The 19749-nt window shown below is 42.2% G+C and overlaps 1 protein-coding gene across 4 annotated transcripts in view; it reads left to right on the top strand.

Moving 5' to 3' along the window:
• Positions 1-262: 262 nt before the first annotated feature.
• TSPAN12 (tetraspanin 12) overlaps positions 263-19749 on the top strand; it is a 48313-nt gene continuing 28826 nt past the window's right edge. Inside the window, exons 1-5 of one of the 4 annotated variants that reach the window (XM_065048823.1) lie at positions 263-462; positions 885-1021; positions 1633-1730; positions 15197-15279; positions 15926-16061. In XM_065048823.1, the coding sequence (XP_064904895.1) occupies positions 278-462; positions 885-1021; positions 1633-1730; positions 15197-15279; positions 15926-16061 (639 nt within the window). In that variant the 5' untranslated portion in view covers positions 263-277. Of the gene's footprint in view, positions 487-884; positions 1022-1632; positions 1731-15196; positions 15280-15925; positions 16062-19749 lie in introns of all 4 variants that reach the window. The other 3 variants (XM_065048824.1, XM_065048825.1, XM_065048826.1) reach the window with 3 other exon arrangements.

Here is a 19749-nt window from a genome sequence, read left to right as displayed (position 1 = left end):
ATGCCCCCTCCAGCCTTTGCTCCCCAGGCCGAGACCCAAAACTATCGCGACGGGCGCAGGTTCCCTGAAAGAAACGTGCGGGATTTGACACCGATATTCGGGCATGCCCCGAGTTGTCACTTCCACTCAGGTACGTGCCCCTAGTCAGCAGGCTCTAGAAACACCCACCGTCCGCAGGTCAGACCCCGCAGAGCCCTCCTCCCTCGGCGGAGTCCTGACAGGGTGGGAAGCGCGGCGGCGCTAGGACCCGCTGGGCTGCGGGCGCAGGCAGCTGCGCATGCGCGGCGGTGTCGGTGCAGCTGGGCGCCCCGGGCTCGGCGGAGCGCCGCGGGTGGAGGGGCCGGGGCAGTCACCGGGACCTTCTCGTCAGCGCCCCGCCGGAGGCAGCGCCCGCACCGCCGGGCATGGGCACCGCGGCTCTGCGCTGCTTCTTCCCGTCCCGATGAGTCCTCGCCGGAGCAAGTGAGTGAGGGGGGCGCCCGGGCGGTAAGTGGCCGCTGTCCTCCGGCCGCCCACCCCGGGGCAGCGCGTCCCTCCCGGGCGGGGAGGGAGCCGGCGCCTCCGCCGCTCTCCCCGTCACCCTCAGCCGCTCTCGGCTCCCGGGGCAGCCCGCGGCTTCTCCCCTTTCCACGCTTTTATCATTTTTACTAAAAAAATCCGCCCATCACTATCTCCAGGAGCGGCGGGCGGGGCGGGAGGAGAAGGGACGCTGCCCGGGGTGGGCGACCGGTGGGCGCTGCGGGAGTGCCCGGGGGGCTCGGCCGCTCCCGCCCGGGTGCCGCCGGTCCGGGGCCGCTCCGCGACTCGGCTCCGCCGCCTCCACCTGCGCGTTGGTTCCTCGGCAAGGGGACTCGCCCGGCCCCTCTCCGCCTCTTCTCCTACAGGGCGCTGGCGGCCCGGCCTCGGGAGGGAGGATGTGGTGAGAGAATGGGGCTGTCTCCCGCGGGGGCTCGCCATGGCCAGGGAGGACTCGGTGAAGTGCCTGCGCTGCCTGCTGTACGCCCTCAACCTCCTCTTCTGGGTGAGTGGAGCGACGCGGGGCGGGCCGGGCCGGGCCGGGCTCCCGCCACCGCCCGAGCAGGTGGGGACTCGGCCGGGCGGGTGACGGAGAGCGCGGCGGGCTCGGCCGCTCGGACCGCGGGGCTCCCGCGCTCGGCGGAGGGGCGGACGCTGCCCCCCTGGGTGTGCGCTCCGTGCCTGGCAACTCCCGCCAGGCAATACTGATCACTGAAAGAAAAAAAAAAGCCTTTGGAAAATAGTTGGAAGTAAAATTAGATTTGGAATTAACCTAGTGTTATAAATAAAAGTGTGAATTTGTGCACTTGTAATAAGTAGAGAGGGAAATATTAATGCGTGCTGTGGCTCCCTGACTGGATGAGTTTTACAGCATCTTGTGACCTGAGCTGAACTTGTAGCTCTTGCAGGTATCTGAGCACTCAGCTGCTCTGAGAATGGCTTGCCCAGAGTCCTTTTTGTGCTTTCAGTGGCCAGGTCCCAACTGGCAGGCAAAGCCTGGGGTGATTTCTTTCTTTTGTTTACATCATTTCAGTCAAAGCTGTATTTATAGCAGCAGGGTTTCTTTCTTTCCAGCATAAGTGGGTGTGATCAGCACTTGCTCCCAAACTTTTGCAGCTCTGGACAAACAGCATGATGCAGGTTTCCAAGAGTCCTCACTTGCACCAAGTGAATTCTGCTTCACCTGTATAGTTGAAGATTTATGCTGGATAAATGTAAGAGAACAAAAGGGCAAAAGGTGTGAGATCCCACAGCTGTTCACAACCATTGACTCCTGAGGTGCTGTGGACTTGAATGATGAAAGGATAATATGTGGGCTGGGACCCAGCTTAGTTTACAGTGGAATTGAGATGAAATATCGCGGTTACTGAAAATTAAGTGGAGATTAGAATATGAATGAGAGACAAAACTGTTGAACGGCATTTGGTACAGGATGGTACTTTTTATATAATGCAAGCAATCTGAAAAATCTGTTGAAAGTATGTAGGTTTGTGTATTGTATTTAATAGAGATGAAGTTATTTCTGTGGTGCATGTAGTAATAAAACCATTTAACAGGAGATGAGGAAATCTTTATTAAAAAAAAAAAAAGTGTAATTGTTTCTTATATCATACATGGTTTTCATTGGATACTGTACAAAATGTAAAAACCTATATTTTCTTTTTAAGATGAAGGTTGTCAGGGTTCAACTGACCTGAGTTCAACTTTGGATTTCTACACATGTACTGTTAGAGTCGGGTCAACAGACATCCACGTGGCTGAAAACATCCTGTCCTGGTGTTTGCTGCTTTCCTCTGGTTTCCATAATTCTTGCCTTGAGCTGTTCTCATCAGTTCCTGTTCACACCTTAACTGACTGCTGTCTTTGTTCCCTCAAACTTACTCTGCTCCTTTCCCTTGCCTTCCATGCTTATTGCCTGCTGTGTTCTGTCAGATAAATTATTCAGCGGCAGCTTTTTATAGTTGAAGTAGCCATTTAGGTGGTACCCAGGTTACGCATGAGGTCATACCCTTGTGTCCTGTCAGTCAATCTGTTGTGTGGTGGTAGGGGTCTTCATGCTGGAGCCAAGTGCTTAGTTTCTCAGCCCTGAGGTGTTTTCTTTGGGCACGAAAGCCTGCCCTTACCTTTGGAGGGGGCTAGTGTGTTGTGTTGCAGTTCCTCTTTAGTGAGATCGAGTTCTCACCTGGAAGATTTAATGTGTCTGCCCTCTTTGCCCAGATATTACGTTCCTTTCCCCGTCAGATTGCTCCTTCCTACTTTTCATTGTTTTGTTCACGTGTTTGTCTGTTGTGGACCTCAGACGTGGAGCTACAGAGCACTTTTTTGCTTGGCAGGAGAACAGCATGAGCTGCATCTGTCATGCAGTGTTGTGGGGTTAACTTTGTCCATTCGTAATTCATGTCTAGATCTGGTTTAAAGCATTTATGGCTAGAAATATTTTCTCATTCTTTATATTTTGTTGCCCTTTAAATAATGATGTCTCAGATCATCCTTGACTAGAAAGTGTGACTTTTTTTTTTTTTTTATTATTTTTATTTTTATCTTTTTTTCTTTCCCCTCTGTCACATAGGAACAAGGATCTTTTGAGTCTGTTGTGGTATGACACGTCCTGGGGAGGAAAATGGTAACTTCTCATGCTTGTCTGCAAAATATAAAAAATGTCTGTAATTAATCGTCTTAGCTAAGGCCAGGACACTGGAAATTACACCCAAGCAGCTAAGTGAAATCTGTATAGTGCTGAAGCACGTGAAAATGTAATTAAATAATAAATGCCAGTATAGCAGATGGCTTGCACCACAGATGTTGCAAAGAACTAAAGCTGTCTTCTGTAATGTATATAAAATTAAAGATGTTGGAATTTAAATAAAAAACTGGCCAGTCCATTTGGAATTCTCTGCATTTTACAAAGCAAATGAATGCAAAGGGTTTGTTCAAAGCAAATAAACACATAAGCAAAAAACCCTGAGTCTTCCAGAATTGCATGGTAATAAATAGGGTGCATGATGAGTAGTTGAATGTGTTGCAATTACATCAGACTTCTTTGGAGGCATGTGTGTGTAAAAACCTCATTCTGCTTCCTATCTGGTCCTTTTCAGATGTGTATTTAACTGTTAAATACAAATCTGCTACAAGCTGCTTGTTCTGGTGAAATCTGCCATATGTCTTCCTCTGTCAGAGCCTGAATTTTTTCTCCTGTTGGGCTCAGTGGGATTTCTACCACTGCCTTTTCTGAGTGTCAGAACGTGACCCATGGGGCAGAGTTTTCTTGTGAAAAGTTCCCCTGGCAGCAGGTGCATACTCAGTGGTGTGGGGATGGGGGCTGTGATTTCCCCTTGCTGCCACTCTTCCTTCCTTTTGGAAATCTTTATCTTCCCTATCACTTGTGTTAGTGCTTACTGTGAAAAATACCAGCCCAGCTTATGGGCTGGATGTCAGGAAGTTTAGATTAGATCAGCCCCTTGAAAATGTGCAGCCACGGTCCTCCTGTATCCTGAGCATGGCAGGGTCTGGCCTGGTCAGTAAAGATGAGAGTGATGTGCAATTCCAGGATCTGTACAGACCTCCCAGTTTGGGACACAGTTGTGTGATTCTCTTCAATCCCAGTCTTGGAGAGTTTCATGTTTTTTTCTTGCTTCCTTCCTTTCCAAGGGCTGGTGCCTCCAAACATCTTCAAGCTTGTTGATCATGTGCCTGGTTGCTGTGTCAGTTATCAGTGTTTGACTGAAAACAGCGAAGATGTGCAAACAGTGCGTGTTGACTTTTTAAAATCATGGTTTGATTGAAGGTCCTGGCTGGAATAGTGTGACATTCTCTTCTTGTTTCACTGTGGTAGTGTCCAGCAGCAGCTCTAACCACATGTTAACTACAAGAGGATTGATTTCTACTCCAGGCTGGGGGATTAAAGCTTTTGAAGGCCTGACAAAAAACTGTGCAAGAGCCAGTAATCACTGTCTAGTATGATCTGATTGTCAGCCTCTTAAGAAGGGAACATCTAAAGTAGTAAGTTTCAGCCATGTCATGTATGTAACTGTCCCAGCATTTTTCATTGCAAGCGTGGTGAGGGCAGACTAGTGCACGTGAATCATAGAATGGTTTGGGCTGGAAGAGACTGTTGAAGATTATATAGTTCCAACCCCATTCCATGGGCAGAGACACCTTCCACTACATCAGGTTGCTCAAAGCCCCATCCAACCTGGCCTCGAACACTTCCAGGGATGGGGCATCCACAGCTTGTCTGGGCAGCCTGTTCTTGTGCCTGACCACCTTCATGGTAAATAACTTGTTTCTTACATCTAATCTAAATCTACCCTTTTGCAGTTGAAAGCCATTATTCCTTGTCCTATCACTACACATCCTTTTTAAAAGTGCCTCTCCAGCTTTTTTGTAGGTCCCCTTCATCTACTGGGAGGCTGCTACAAGGTCTCCCCAGAGCCTTCTCTTCTCCAGGTAAAGTTCCTTAAGATGTTACGTGTAACAGAACTGGCTAATCTGACCATCAGTCTTGCTGAAAAACTTAAGACGTGGATGGTTGCCACAACACACTGATGTTTTCATAATTTGGCTGCTGTTGAAGCCTGCAGAAGCAGAGAAGTGAAAGAACTTTATCAGTCACTCGGTTGCAATCCTTGTAGCATTGTTTGTAAGTATACAGCTGGGTGATGTCTATTTGGAAAGAAACTTTTTTTTACTGGGCTCAGTTGATGAGCTGTGATGTGGAGTGGTAGACAGGGTAATGTACCTGTATGTGTGTGAGAGGGGTGCTATTTGTAATTTTTGGCCTGAAGGTTGCTTAGCTGTAAATAATTCATAAGCAATCAACTGTAAGCCCAAGGCTCAGTTTTAGTGGTTCATCCTGTTTTGATAATGGACCAATACATGTGCTCCAGAAAAACACCATTTTTGTGGATGTGAATATATCAGAACTTCGAGAGCTGCAACTTGCAGCAGATCTTGAAAGGTGTTTTCTTCTGAAGTGGTAATAAATCTGTTGTCAGTGCTCTAATTATTGATTGACTGTCTGTGGTAGTAGATTGGATGATACCCTTCTGGAAGCTGTTTCTAAGGTCGATTGAATCCTGCCTCTGACTGCAAGGTGTCTTTTTTTGAAGCAACAGGAATTGCAGTTTCAGGACCTCTCGGTCATCTAATTTCATAGGGCTGTTTTTTGACAGTGTCTTGTACAAGGAATACCATTCAGACTAAATCCCACTGTTAACATTTGGTTTCATTCTTCTGTTATCCTCATGTATGAATGAGCATCACTTCTTAAGGTAATTTATGAGACTGAGAGACCTAGCTTGATTTCTGCAGGTATCTGATCTTACACTTTGTAACACTGCTGTTTGTAGCATATTACATTCTGGACAGCATTAACAGAAAGAGGAAAGCTCCAAAAAAGTGCATGATTTGATGTTTTGTAGTCAACACTTAGTGCTTAACTAAGCAGGTAATCTTAGTGGTGCTGGAGAGAAGGCATGTGCCTACTGCTTCCTAGTTTTCTGTTCTTAGTGGCAATACTGGTCTTTATTATCTCTATATAGTATCTATGTCAGGACTCAGATAAATTTATTTTTGGTAGCTCTACAAACATATTTTATGCACTTTATGAGACTACAGGGTCTTTCCTCTTGGTGGGGCATTGCTGTCTGAGTGAACTCCTGACGCTGTTCCAGCTCAGTAGTGATCGTGGATGTAACATGAGCATCTTCATTCATTTTGAGCACTGTGTAACTTGTCCTCACAGAAATCCTCCTCACTGCATTTTGCAACGTTGCCCTTGATATTCTGTGCTTTGCTGTGTTCTCTTTCCATATTAAACCACCTTTGCAAACATTTATACTAGGGATAACTTCAGCTGCAGAATGCGGCCAGCCTGCAGTAAGGGCACAGGCATAACACAGGAGGTTATCTGAGGGCAGTGGCCCCCGGGGTTTGTGCTGGAACAGGAGCTAGAAAACAGTGCTGAGTACAGGAAAAATTCGATGTTCTGGCTGCTTACAGTAATGGAAGATTAGGCAAAGCAAGAGCTTTGAGAGGCATGGGCCTGTTTTACTTTTCTTGGCAGCTCAGCCACATGTATTCCTTCAAAAAATTATAAATAGTCAACATTGGTGAACTAGTTAGTGATGACAGATGCAAGTAAAAGCAGTGCAATTATTTTGTCAATCATATTTTTTTTTTTAATTCAAACAGCAAAGTATAGCAAACATGGACAAAAAAGTCTGTATAGCCTTTCTGTCTTGAGAAAACAGCTTTTTTTTTTTTTTTTCCTAGTGGACATGTGAGGCACAAGGAGGAGCAGCTGCCATTGTGTTGCTTGTAATTGAGGATGACTGTACTTTAGCGGCTTGGGCAAATCGAGGTTGTAAGTTGCAGATGACTCTGTCATAGGTGGTAAGGATCTCTTAACCGATGATTAATAGTGTCACTGGATGTTTGAGCCAAGCCAGCGATGTTGCCACATCCTTCACCTTTTGAGGTTTTTCTGCCTGGGGATATGCTGTTTCTGTTGAGTGGTGCCTAGGCTTTTCTTCATGTACAGAGCAATACTAGCTGATATAGACTATGTGCTTCCAGCCAATAAACCATCCTGGCAGGCAGCAGCAGTTGTTTTGCATCTATCTTGAATTCATGCTTGTGAACAAAAAAATCACATAAAATGAAAGAGAAGCCAGCTTACAGTTAATTTTCCTTTTGTTTTGTAGACTTTGCACCCTCAAATCTTCTAGTTTTGGTTATGTGTACCACCTGAAATTTAGAGCAAGGCAATATTTGTGTTGTGCAAGGAAGCACTGAGGGTGGTTGGAAGCAGTGGTGTATTGTCTTTAATTCTTTTTCCAACCTAAAATGTATGTGTTGAATCTTGTCATTTTTTTGCTTAATTTTTCAAATGTACTGTGATACAAGAGAGAAATCAGTGTATCCTCCCTTCCATGGAACCAGATTCTGTATAGACGTGGTGTTTCTGCTGCTTTATGACTTCCATTCACATCAGTGGGATCTGCAGATACTTGGGACAAATAGAATAAGGGTCAAATTTTTAAAGAATTGAACTGACTGATAACATAATGAACACTGCCTGGCTGGTACCTATAGCAGTCTGAACATGGGGTTCATTCTAGGCTAATATACCCTGATTTTAGGGACTGCAGTGTAGATGTATGTAATTGAAACCTGATTTTCTTAGCATTCTTGTATAAGAAAATACCTAAAAGCCATGTAAGAATAAGTCCAGCTTCTGTGGGAATATGGTATCTTTTAAAGGAATGTGTTCAGCAGAGCATGCTACGGGAGGAGTTTTAAAGTACCAGAAATACTTTTACTCTGGTCTTTGAGAAATCTTGCACTTTTTGTGTGCTTGGGTGGCATTATTTATATTTATTACCAGGCTATGTCCTAATGAAGTAGAATTCAGCCATAAGACAATTTTGTATCTACTCCTCTATAACCTTTTATCTCATGTATATCTTTGTGAGTGACATGGCTCACCCTCTGTGGCATGTCTACAGTGAACTGCTAGATGAGTCTCTGCAAAACAGTCTTGAAAGAGAGTGGCTTGATGTGATGATTGCAAGGAAAAAAAATAAACTCCACCTTAATGTTAGAAGTGACATTAATGTGCTTCTTATTGGCATTTAGAAATTGGTGAAACCACAGGCATTTTTTTGGTAATCCTCATGATTAACTGTGTGGACTCGGTGCATCTACTTTGAGGAAGAAGTCATGAACCTGTGCTGATTAGATTTGAGCCAGTAGCCCAAGGGGTACTCTTATACCAGTAAGCCATCATCACCAGCAGAACGAGGAAGCTCCATCTGGCCTGTAGGTACTTGCGTTATTTTTCTTTAAATTTGCACCTCTTTCTGTAGAAGATAGATAACCCAATTATTCACAAATTCTCAGGCACTGCTTCAGTACCTTGAAGATTTTCCATCATCTCAAGAGTCTGTGGTTGGCACTAGGCAAAAGTCATAGGATTAATAGCAGCTTTTTAATCTCTTGTAGGTATTTTCTAAAGTATAGGCAACAGTTTAATAGGAATGTGTGATTTAATTAAAAATGCAGGCTTATTTTAGTAATCTTGATATACTCACCGGTGTTCATGCATAAACCAGGAGAGTTAAGTGATATACCCACAAGCAGCTGATACGTAGATCCTGTGGATCATAGGAAATACATAGTCTTTTTTCCTGTCAGTCTTCCAGTTATATATCCTGGATTTAAAAATAATTTTACCTGCCATCTGTGAGGCTGTGAACAAAAACAAGCTCTTACAGAAACTTAATGAAGAGCGTATCGTGTATCTGTGGGGGCTTGTCATCTTTACTGTGATGTGTCTGACTTGTGATACAGATATGGACACTTGAGCGCTCAGCATTGCTGCAAATTACCTGCGATCGGCAGCATGCACCTCTGCCTCCCCAAGGCCAAAAGGTCTCAACAGCGAGATGCTTACTTTTGAGGGAAGAATGGCACAAATCATGTCCTAACAAGAAGTACAGTACCCAGGTAGTCACAGAGAAGATGAATGCAGAAATATAAGCACTTGCTTATCCCTCTTTGCTTTTAATGTAGCCTCATGCTGCAGAGCCCAGAAGTTGATACGTGGGTCTGACACTCAGAAGAACTGGCTGACAGATGAACTGCTCCTCGACCTGTTTGCATGTTTGGGCTCTGATTTGTTCTTTATGCTGTGCTGCTCTAGGAACCTTGCACAAACAGCTGCTGGAAAATGTGCTTGTTTCCTGCAGGAGGGTGACCCCTTAGCAGCCTGTCGGTGCTCTGGCAGTTGCCTTATTGCAAAGTGTGCAAGTTCCAGCCCGTGCCAAACGTGGAAGAGGTTGTTAACTGACTGTTGCAGCTGTGCCAGCAAAACCAGATTCAAAGTGCTTCAGCTGACTGCAAGTGAGAGGGGACAAAGGCATGACCCTATGTAGGAACCTTGGCTAAAACAAAATGTTGGCATGTCTGTAGAATAGAAGGTGCATTAGTGGGAAGAATGGGAATTTCCTTTTTTTTATAGGTCACGCTTCTTTCTCTAAACATTATAATGCTTTTTCCAGGTGATACAGAAAAACAAGACCTCTTGTCCCACTCTCTTCTGCCCTTACACCCCTCCCTTCCAAAAAAATGTAGTTGCCTGTTTGTCCAGGGATCTGAGTCAGATATCTGTGTTTGTTCAATGATCTGAATATTAAACCTACTTGTTAACAGTCCGTCCTCTGAAAGTACTGCAACATGTTCTGTTCCTGACCTCGTAGTGTATTAACCACCCTCCACTTTGGTAAGTCACAGTTCAGGTTACCCAAATCAATTTTAACTGGAAAATTTTCTCAAGTTTTATTTCTTTACTAAAATTAAAGGAAGTATTCTGATGAATGTTGTCATATCTTGGAAGTCATTTTCTTGGAGCTGGCAACCTTCTTCTGCAAAGCAAGTTGCTCTGTAGTGCTACTAGTCAGCACCTTGTATGGGTACCAGAGTGTGGCCTAAAGTTGTTTACCATATCTGTTAAAAGTCACACCCCCTTCTTTTTATTTTAATATGGAAGGTACTTTTAATCTTTCCTTTGATTTAATAACGAAAAAAATCCCCTATCTCATATTTGAGCACATAGCAACTTTCATTGTCAACAATTAAGGTGTTAGAATGTTTGAATGAAAAATGTGATAAGCAAATGAAAACGAGTGTGCCTAAAGCAACAGGTCTGCTCCCTCAAAGACAGAAATAATTCATTCGTTGAAAATGCAGGTTTATTTTCCAGTTTAAGTCTGGTCTCAAAGACATTGTGAGTAGGACTGTCAATATGAAAGTTTAGAATTTATACTTAATGGGTAAAAGATGCTTTGATATTTTCTGCTTTTGATGCAGAAATTTATGTAAAATAATTCCAAAGACAATTTAAACTATGCTTGGAAATGACCGGTTCTAATAGTTTGAGCCCATTGTTGGATACTGTAATTCAGTTGTCTGAGAAAGCTCTAGTAGCTTTAAAAATTTTGTTATATATTAATTTGGAAATTTACTATATTGTTGTGTGAGCTGCATATTGCTCATATGTAAAAATATATTACCTTTTTTCATCAGTGTGAAAATATATTTAAGATAGAGTAAGGCAGCAGGCAGTTTTGTAAACTCTCCAGTGTCATGTTGATGTCTATATAACACACTGTGACAGTTCAGAATGAAACCCATAGTGACTTGTGCAGCCAGCTGCAACAAATAAACATGTTTTACTGCCTACTATCATATTATGTTTACAGCACAGCAGAGTCGCTGTCATCAGAGAAGCTTGGATGAAAGCTTTATGTTGAAATGATGTAACTGCTAATGTGGTGAGAATTATCTTGGTAGTTCTAGTTCTTATAAAACTGTGTCCTTTTGTCTGATTGCTTGATACAGATTTCTAACTGTAGTTTACATCTAAATTAGTTATAAAACACTGGTTGAAGTAGGGGCTGCCAGTTTTTTGACGCTGCCTTTTTTCTACCCTCCAAATAAACCAACAAAAACTGTAATCAGGACCTTGACCCTGCCCATGACTCCATGAAAATTGTGTGGCAGTGAACTGACGGCTGTTCTTTGCTAGTAGGTTTGGAGGCACACCAGGGTTTTTGGGGAGGTTGTTATTGTTCTTGCCTGCTGGGCGCATGGGCTGAGTTAGTGTAGCTCCTGTGCTGCTGGCTGAAGATCTGCCTCTGCTGGAGGTGGTGTGAGGGGGTGGGTGCCTGCAGCCGCCTCCGTGTCTGCTGGCACTTGAGCAAGCTTAGTGCTTGTACAGGGCAGAACACGTGTTGAGTCATAACGAGGAGGCTGTGGAGGTTGGGCACGCGTGTGGTGTTCTTGTTGTGATTCACTTGGGGATATGAAGCAGGTGAACAAATCGATTGAGTGTGCATTAGTGCTTGGTAATCTTTTGTCACTAAACTAAACATCAGTCATTACGCAGGGCAATGTGGTGTTGCAAATGCATCTTTCATCCCTCAGGGTGTTCCTGCCCAGAGTCTCACTTTTGCTGATCAAAAGGGATATGACATTTTTGTCAGCACTTCCCTTTGCTAGCAGAGAGCTACTTGCTGGGTTATGTGCTGTAAAATAAACCTTTCTTAATTTATTGCAGAATTGCTTTTTTTTTGAGTTACCACAGTTTGCTCTTCCATGGGCCCCTTTATTCAAGAGGAGCTTCTCGAGTATTTATCTACTCTCTTTCTGAGCCATGTCTTTATAATGCCGCAGTTTGACAGTTTTACTTTTACAGGCATGAATCCATTGTGCTGCAGCACTCTGGCTTTCATGTCATTTGGAGTAATACTTCACTTTGGACTTTATTCAAAATACAGTGCCAAAGGTGAAATTGTCTGGTTGGCAGGAGGGTGTTACATGGGTAGTCTGTGTGTAACACCTGTGTAGCAGTGAGGTAAAGCACTATGTGTATACATTTTCAGAGCAATGCTGAGCTATCTCGTGTTGGTATCATACATGCGTTGTAAGCATAGCAGAATTCAGTAACACCTGGAGGAGTTGATGGTGGTGAGATCATTCAGGGCACAGGGCAGGTGAACAGGTGAGTTGTAGTTACACAGGAGTTACAGAGGGAATTTTTTTGCACATCATTTATGTTCAGCAAGAAACAGTAGTAATTAGCTGTTCACACTGAAGGAGAACAGCCAGAGGGACCTAAATGGCTAAAAGCTTTTTGAATGAAGTGAAAGACCTTTCATAGAGAGCTTGTTCTTATGAACTGGAAGAGTGTTTGTGTAGATAAATTATTGGTGAAGGTTACATTTGCTAGGTGAGAGGACACAGCCCTTCCAGTTGCTGTTCATGATAAATGATAACGGAGTCATGTTCCATGGTATGGTTATTAAGTGTTTCTGTAGAACTTATGTGGCCATGTACTGGCCACAGCTTAGAGATGTATGTTCCTAGACTTTCCCCTCACTGATTTTATGTGGGCAAAAATACATATCTGGGTAGAGAAAACTCAGATTAAGCAGACAGAGCAGAAACAAAGGTTCTTCTCCTTCCTAATCTGCATAAGTAGGCAAGTCCTTTCTCCTAGTAAACTGATTCTCTCAGTGACAGGACTCTGCTCATTTCTTTTTGTCTCTAGGAAGGCCTTCCTGTCCCCTATGCCTTTTAGCTGATTTTCCTGACCTCCCCATTGTCTCCAAGTAACCTGGAGGCTCCAGTATCCTCGTGGTGACTGATTTGCCTGTCAGATCTTACCCCTGCTGAAGAAGCAATTTCTTGCCTTCTTCCAAGGGATCCATGTCCTTTTGTTGCTATAAGGGAATGTATTGCCATGTACTGAAGGCTGGAAGTTCTTAATGGAGAGTGGGGACTAGGCAGTCCACTAGTCTGGTATGGGAAGAAGAGTATTATTTAGCAAGTGAACATTTTTTCTGGTATGGTTTTTGTAGTAGGACCATCTGGGTCTTATTAAAAATTGATTAGAAGTGTGGTTTTGATGGACTCCTCACTCCTGAGCACCACTGCTATAAAGCAAAGTAACCAAATATGTCTTAAGTATAACACTTTCTCTGTGTCTATCAGCAGGTCTTGCAGGGAGATTCAGAGGGTTAAAAATGTGTTCTGTTGCTTTTTGACCATAAGGAGGTAGGCTGTCTGCTTTTAGTCTATCTCTCTCTGTTAGAAATATTTTTTATTGCTTGTGTGGTATATTTTCCTGATGCTTTTTTCCAAGGAGGTATCCATTGTCAAGGAGTTTATCTAGGAGGTTTATCTAGTCATCTTCTTCTCTTTTCTTCTGCAGCTTTCTGCAAATAACACAACAGAAAGCGCTCTTTACTGCTACTGTTCCACCAGCCCAGATAGATCCCACAGAGTGTGAAGGACATACATGCACGTAGCAGACTGGCAGCATGCACTGGCTTTCAGGACCATGCTTGCAGCTTGCTGAGCACCCCATATTCTTGCTGGCACCACCCAGAACCAAGGCAGTGCCTGTGCTTTGTGCGTCAGTTTTGAAAAGCAGGAGGAAACCATGGGGTAGCCATTGGGACTTGTGAAATTTTAAAGGCAGAAGTAGCCTGCTGTGGGCGTGCTGCAGGCAAAGGAGCCGGTATGGACATGGAGCGACTTTTCTTATGTGTTAGTTTTGAACCAGTTAACTTGTTCTTTGTAGCAGCTTCAGGGAAATATGAGGTTGTGTAGGAAGCTAGCTGTTGACGGCAACAGGGGCAATTAGCACTTCTCACTGCTTTAAGAAGCTGTTGGTGCAATGCTGACGTCTCCTGGCAGACATGTATACAGTCCATGAAAACAGGGGAATTCAGGAGAAGCAGCATGCTTAGGTCTCCCTTCCTCAGCTAGACAGTGGTGCTTCTGAAGTCCTGAGTCTGCCAGGTTCGGCCCCTGTGCTGCAGGTGGGGTTTAGGTGCCTATGTGACACTGATATTCCTAAATTCATCTTTGGGTTTATACCAGCTGAATTCCCTGAAATAGTTTAGTAAGTAAGCAGTAGTGTTAGTAACCCTAACTTTGCCCTGTTCTGTAGAAAAGCTTTGTGGTTCCCTCTTCCTTTGAAGGAGTTTATAGCTGCATCTCTCACCTTCTGTTTGGGGAGCAGTGCTCTGTCTGTCCTGTGTGTGCAGGAGGAGATGTGCTCTTGGCGCCAGAGAGCATCACAAAGGTGAGGATGATGGCCACTGTTACATGAGCCCTCTCCCAGAAGGAAGGGTGTACTGTCTTATCCAGCCTCTGTAATTTTATTATGCCGTGCAAAATACGTGGATAAGTACCCTGAAGAGTGCCTTGTCCTCTAGCTGTACCTCTGCTACAGCAGCAGAAGAGCTGTCATGGTGTGGCAGGTGTGATCTGACCACGTTGTTCAGGTTTAGCTTCTCAAGAAAATCAGAGGCCACAGCTTCTACTGGTATGTCCCAGGTGTGCTGCAGTGCACAGTGGCTCAGCTGACAGAAATCCAGGTCTGCTGAGGTGCTAGCAATTTTAGGTGGGTTCGGCCTCAGAGGCTTGCTTGCTGTAGGAGGAGTCCTGGTGAAACTGTAGTAGCTTTATGCCACTTAAGTGTCTGGTGGGTTAAGTACCCAGAAGCTTTGATGATTTGGGATTTATGAAGGGCAGTGAGTTTTATTGTCCTTTATGAAACTGAGGCATAGTGTCCATGGTGCGACTTTATCTGGTGAGTGAGAGAACCAGATTCTTCTAAACTTGACCTGTAGATAAATCTCCTGTGTGTCAGTGTATCAGTACTGTTGTATCCATTATGGGGCTTCAGATTATTCTTCACTGGTTACATACCTGACTAAGGCTTCATGGTTTTTTACAGACTGATGGATATCGCCTGTGAGCCTTGAAAGAGTCACTGACTTTAGCAGTATAAAGCCTTCCTGTTGTTTCTGTGGTGCATTGTGCAGTGGTGGGGCTTGAGCCAGCAGTGGCATCACTGAGTGAAAGAGAAGGTATTCCAGGCATCAGTTATGTATACCAGAAGAGAAGATTACTGTCACTGGCTCCATAAACCCCTGGGCAACAAACCAACTCTAAGCATATAGAAGTACAGTTTTGGGGACAGTATGCTGTTCAGATAAACGAATGCATGAGAGATGTTACTGATGATTTACCCTCTACTTAAATTATGAATCATTTTGCAATTTTTAAAAAACGCATGATAAATAACTTCATCTTTTCTTTTTAGTTGATGTCCATCAGCGTATTAGGTGTTTCTGCTTGGATGAGAGACTACCTGAATAATGTTCTCACTCTGACCGCAGAAACGAGGTAAAGCTTTCCTTCAACCTATTAATCCGTGTGGGTGACTGATTGTGGTAGATGTCATTCATTCTTATGGCAAGTTTCCTAATTATGATTTCTAGAATTAAGAAGTCTTCAGTTGAGCTAATTATTGTTTTGTTAAAAGGTGTATTTTTGCAACCATTTCTGGCATCAGTTGAAATTAGAAAAGGGGGAAAGATATGTATTCAGTCTTGTTTTATTTCTGTGCCTTTCTCTTCTGACAGGAATCAATTTTTGGCCCTTTGCCAACATGTAACCATATTATATTACTGTTTGGTTTTGAATACTTTATTCAGTCCAGAGATTTAGGAATGCTGTTAGTTTTATTACAGCAGTGCTTATGAGCTCTAGTGATGGAACAGGGCCTCATTGTGCTACATACTGTGCAAGTGCAAGACAGGAGATCGCTTTCACCCCAAAGAGATTTCAGATGATGCATTGCTTTTTGGTACCTGAGTGTAGCATTTGACTTTAAAACTACATAGAAGAGATTTCTGTGAAACATGTAAGGCACTGGAAATAACACATCTGCTAATCCACTGTTTTTGTTTTAATAGCTATATTATGTTTTTCTTCTGTCACTTTTGTGTGATTAGGCTTTTTATTTTTTTATGGTTCTGATTGGTTTTAGGGTGGAGGAGGCTGTCATTTTGACTTACTTTCCTGTGGTCCACCCAGTCATGATTGCAGTCTGCTGTTTCCTCATCATAGTTGGAATGCTGGGCTACTGCGGAACAGTCAAAAGAAATCTGTTGCTCCTTGTCTGGGTACGTTTCATAACCTCTAAAACCAGCTAACTTCTGCTTTGCTTCAACAGTGTAAGAAAAGTTTTAATCCACAGGCACTAGATAAATACTGATTATTTTTTATTACCGTGTTGAGTTATGATATCAGTGAGGAATTGTAATTGCAGAGCACACAGTAGGAAATAATTTATTGCCTAGACTGCATTATGCTGTGACTGAAAGACAAGCAGTGTCTCATTTGCAAAAATCCACTTCATTTAGTAGAAGACTTGCTGAAGGGACAAATAACTCAAACTCTTAAGTACTGATAATTATAGGAACCCAAGTCTGAGCGCTCTGAAATAAACCCTTATGCTACCCTTTTGCCTCTTGGCTGTGCAATAGCTAAATAACCTAGGCTTTGCTTTATCCCCACAGTTTGTGTGTGTAAAGTAACACCATTTGTAGCTGATGAAAGCGAATTCTGAGTGCATTCAGAAGCTTTACCTTCTCTTATGTGGATGTGGAATTTTGCAGTTGCATTTGGTTGTGAGCAAATTTAAAACTAAATTCGAAGTATCCAGCTTTTTTCTTTCTTTGGAGGCTACATAACTGAGCCAACAGCAGCTGAAAAGCGATAGGCTCTGCTGTACAAGGCTCTATGTACCATTTAACTATGGTGAGGCTTTGGTTGTCAAAGAAGCCAAATACCTTTTTCGTCTGGAAGTCAGTGAGTTTGAGTACAATAAAAACAAACAAACAAATAACCAAACCCCATCAATCATGCACAAATTTCAAAGGTTTAGAGTTTAAAAATATTTAGACCATTGACAACACTGAGGCCAAGCACAGTGCCGTTACCTGTGTGCTGCTTGGAAGTGTAGCTGGTTCCCTCTGTAGAGTTGGGCTTTGTCTTGTAACGTGATGATGAGCAGGATTCCAAGTAGTCTGTAAGCCCAAGAGAGTGGGAGCAATAGATGTGAAAGAGGCGCATCAGACTTGTCTGCCGTAATTGCAGTAGGAGAAGGTGGATGGGTAAAATCCTTCAGCTCCTGAGAATATTCAGGAGTCTTAAACAAATAAAGTTGGGCTCCTGCTGTTTTTTTCAATGCAGTGTGTGTTGGCTTCTCCCAAAGTGCCTATGGTTGCTTTTTGCTTGTGAATCTGTGAAGGCTTAAGTACTTGTTATCTGGACTTCACAAATTTTGCACAAAATGACCCATAAAAAAAGTGAGCAGTTGGCTGAGATTTATGCAACCTTCACTTTTATCTAATAGGAAATACTCTAACTGCAGTGAAAACAGTTGGGAAGCTGGGCTGGGGTTTTGTGTTAAAATGTCTTTTTTAATTTGAGAGGGTTGGAGTAAGCTTTATTTGAGATATCCAGCTGAAAGTCTGCAGCAGAGGTGTTCCTCAATTGCAAGAGAGCAGACACCGTTTCTCCTTTTGGGTATTTGTTAAGCTTGTATGCAGTACAAAGGTTGTTGTGTCAAAGCTGTATAGTTAGGAAAGACTCTCATTTAAATCTGAATACTTTATAGTGATATAATAGTCATGCATTTTTTTATTTCTACACCTTAAACTCGCGATGTTAAATTCAGTGGGAACAAGTTCTAAGTTACTATGTTACTTAGTTATGAGCACTTGTATAAGAATAATGCATTAATGTAATTTTGTGCCATATGATTATTTATCTAATAATCTTTCTTACATACTAGGAAAGGGCTTTGTACATATTTTTGTTTTATGTAAATAGTGAGAGTATTAAGAGATGTTAACCTTAGTGTAAGAACTAAGGGCTTAACAAGTTTATGAGATTATTTTCATAAAGTGTTTATTTTATAGTGGTGATAGCTTTTAATGTGAATTAAAATTAATTAAAAGGCAAAAGCAACTGTATGATATAGACCAATGCTACACAGTGTCTGAAAAAAAGTTGTTATTTTTGGTATAAGCCTTGAAAAAACTTATAACTGATTAAAAAGAAAAAAGTTAAAACTGGCTTTGGCATTCAGTTTATTTAAACTGCCAGTGAAAAGAAGAAATCTTTTATAGCATTTAATTCCATCTAGACATAAATAATTCAAGTGTGTTTAGGCAGTCAAATTATACCAAATCAAAACAAGGCATTTCTATCATTTTAAGTTGCAATATTTCATTTTCAGGAGCCTGAGAATTTGCTTTTGCTAAGCACACTGAAAAGCAAAACTAAATGATATCTTCCTAAATATGTCACTGTCTCTGATTAATTGTTAAATGAATGCAGTTGTGTTACACCACATAAATATGCAGACCTACGTCAATGCTTCATTCATCAGACTAATTAGAAAAGTGATGGATCAACAAAATGAGCTTTTGTACAACCAGATGAACTAAAAGAAAAGAACCTTCATGTAAAACATTAACACTCTCTTCAATCATGCTTTTAATCTTCTTTTTGAAGTACATGAACAGCCATAATGATGGCATGCAGAGATGTTTGGATACATATCTTGACAGTCCTGGCAGCATGCTAATGTCGCTAATTGAATTGTGTTTTTTAAAAAAGATCTAATAAAGCATAAGGACCATAGAATATATGTATTATGGTGTTAGATATTTTAATAAAACTGAATACATAGCTATTTTCGTTTATTTTTAAAATCTTATCTTTCACTTAAATGTTTGAAACCTTCCCAGCTTCGCATAAATATAAATTGAAGTAATATTTACTCGGCTTAATAGTAAGAACATATAACACCTCAGTCTTCTGAGGTGCATGCTCTGGATTATTTATAGAGCCAGCGTTTCAAAGCTACAATTGCTTAATTTTAATTGCTTCAGGAATGCATAGTCCTGAAGGCTAGTTGGTGTAAAGAGCCTATATGTACCCTAAGTGTCTGTAATATAGTTTTGTTTCGTGTCATGAATGACCGATGTCCTCATGTAGAAGTGGCAGTGATGCCAGCCTCAATCTGCACTCCTTCAAGTCATTGAATTGAGTGTATTGAAAGTTCAAGGATGAGAAACTAGAGTCCAGGTTTTATGGTGCTTGTTAGTTTTTCAAACAAGATTATTTAGTTTATTTTTTTCAAATCCAGAACCATCCTTTGCCTCTTTTGAGGCTCTGTACATTTTTGGATTGTTTTTAAAATATGTTGTGCATATAGACTAACTAGGAAAAAACCCAACAAAAAACACCAAACAAAAAACCCACAAACACCCAAACCCACCCACAACCAACAAAAAAACCACCAAACAAGCAAAAAACAAACCAAAACACACACACAAAAACCAAAAAAAAACCCACAAAAGCACACACCAAACAAACACAAACAAACCAAAAACCACAAAACCAACAAGAAGAAAACACATGTATATTCTTTAAGAATAGTAACCTTAGGGGGGTGTGAATTGCTTTGAAGACACCGAGACTAAATTCTGTTGCTTGACAAGAAGAGCTTCATGAAAATCCCACTGGAAAATATTTTCCTGGCTGGAGTTTTCATTGCAAATTCTGGCATTTATAACTATGAGTTTTCGGTAATTACAGCATTCAAACAGCCCAGGATTCAAATTCGTCTGCATATGTTTTCACAAAGGGGTGAAGTGTTAGAAATATTTGGTGGTCAATAGGACAAATCCTTTTACTGATTTATTTATTTATTTATGTATTTTTTCATGGGGTTGGCAGAGAAATAAATATTCCTTAGAGCTAAACTTGGTTAGACCCTGTTGGTGTGTGGTCAGA

The sequence above is a fragment of the Columba livia genome, chromosome 1 (assembly GCF_036013475.1).
Source record: "Columba livia isolate bColLiv1 breed racing homer chromosome 1, bColLiv1.pat.W.v2, whole genome shotgun sequence".
Classification (NCBI taxonomy): Eukaryota; Metazoa; Chordata; class Aves; order Columbiformes; family Columbidae; genus Columba; species Columba livia.
The sequence above is the reverse complement of the archived record's forward strand: the minus strand, read 5'-3'. Positions and strand labels throughout refer to the sequence as shown.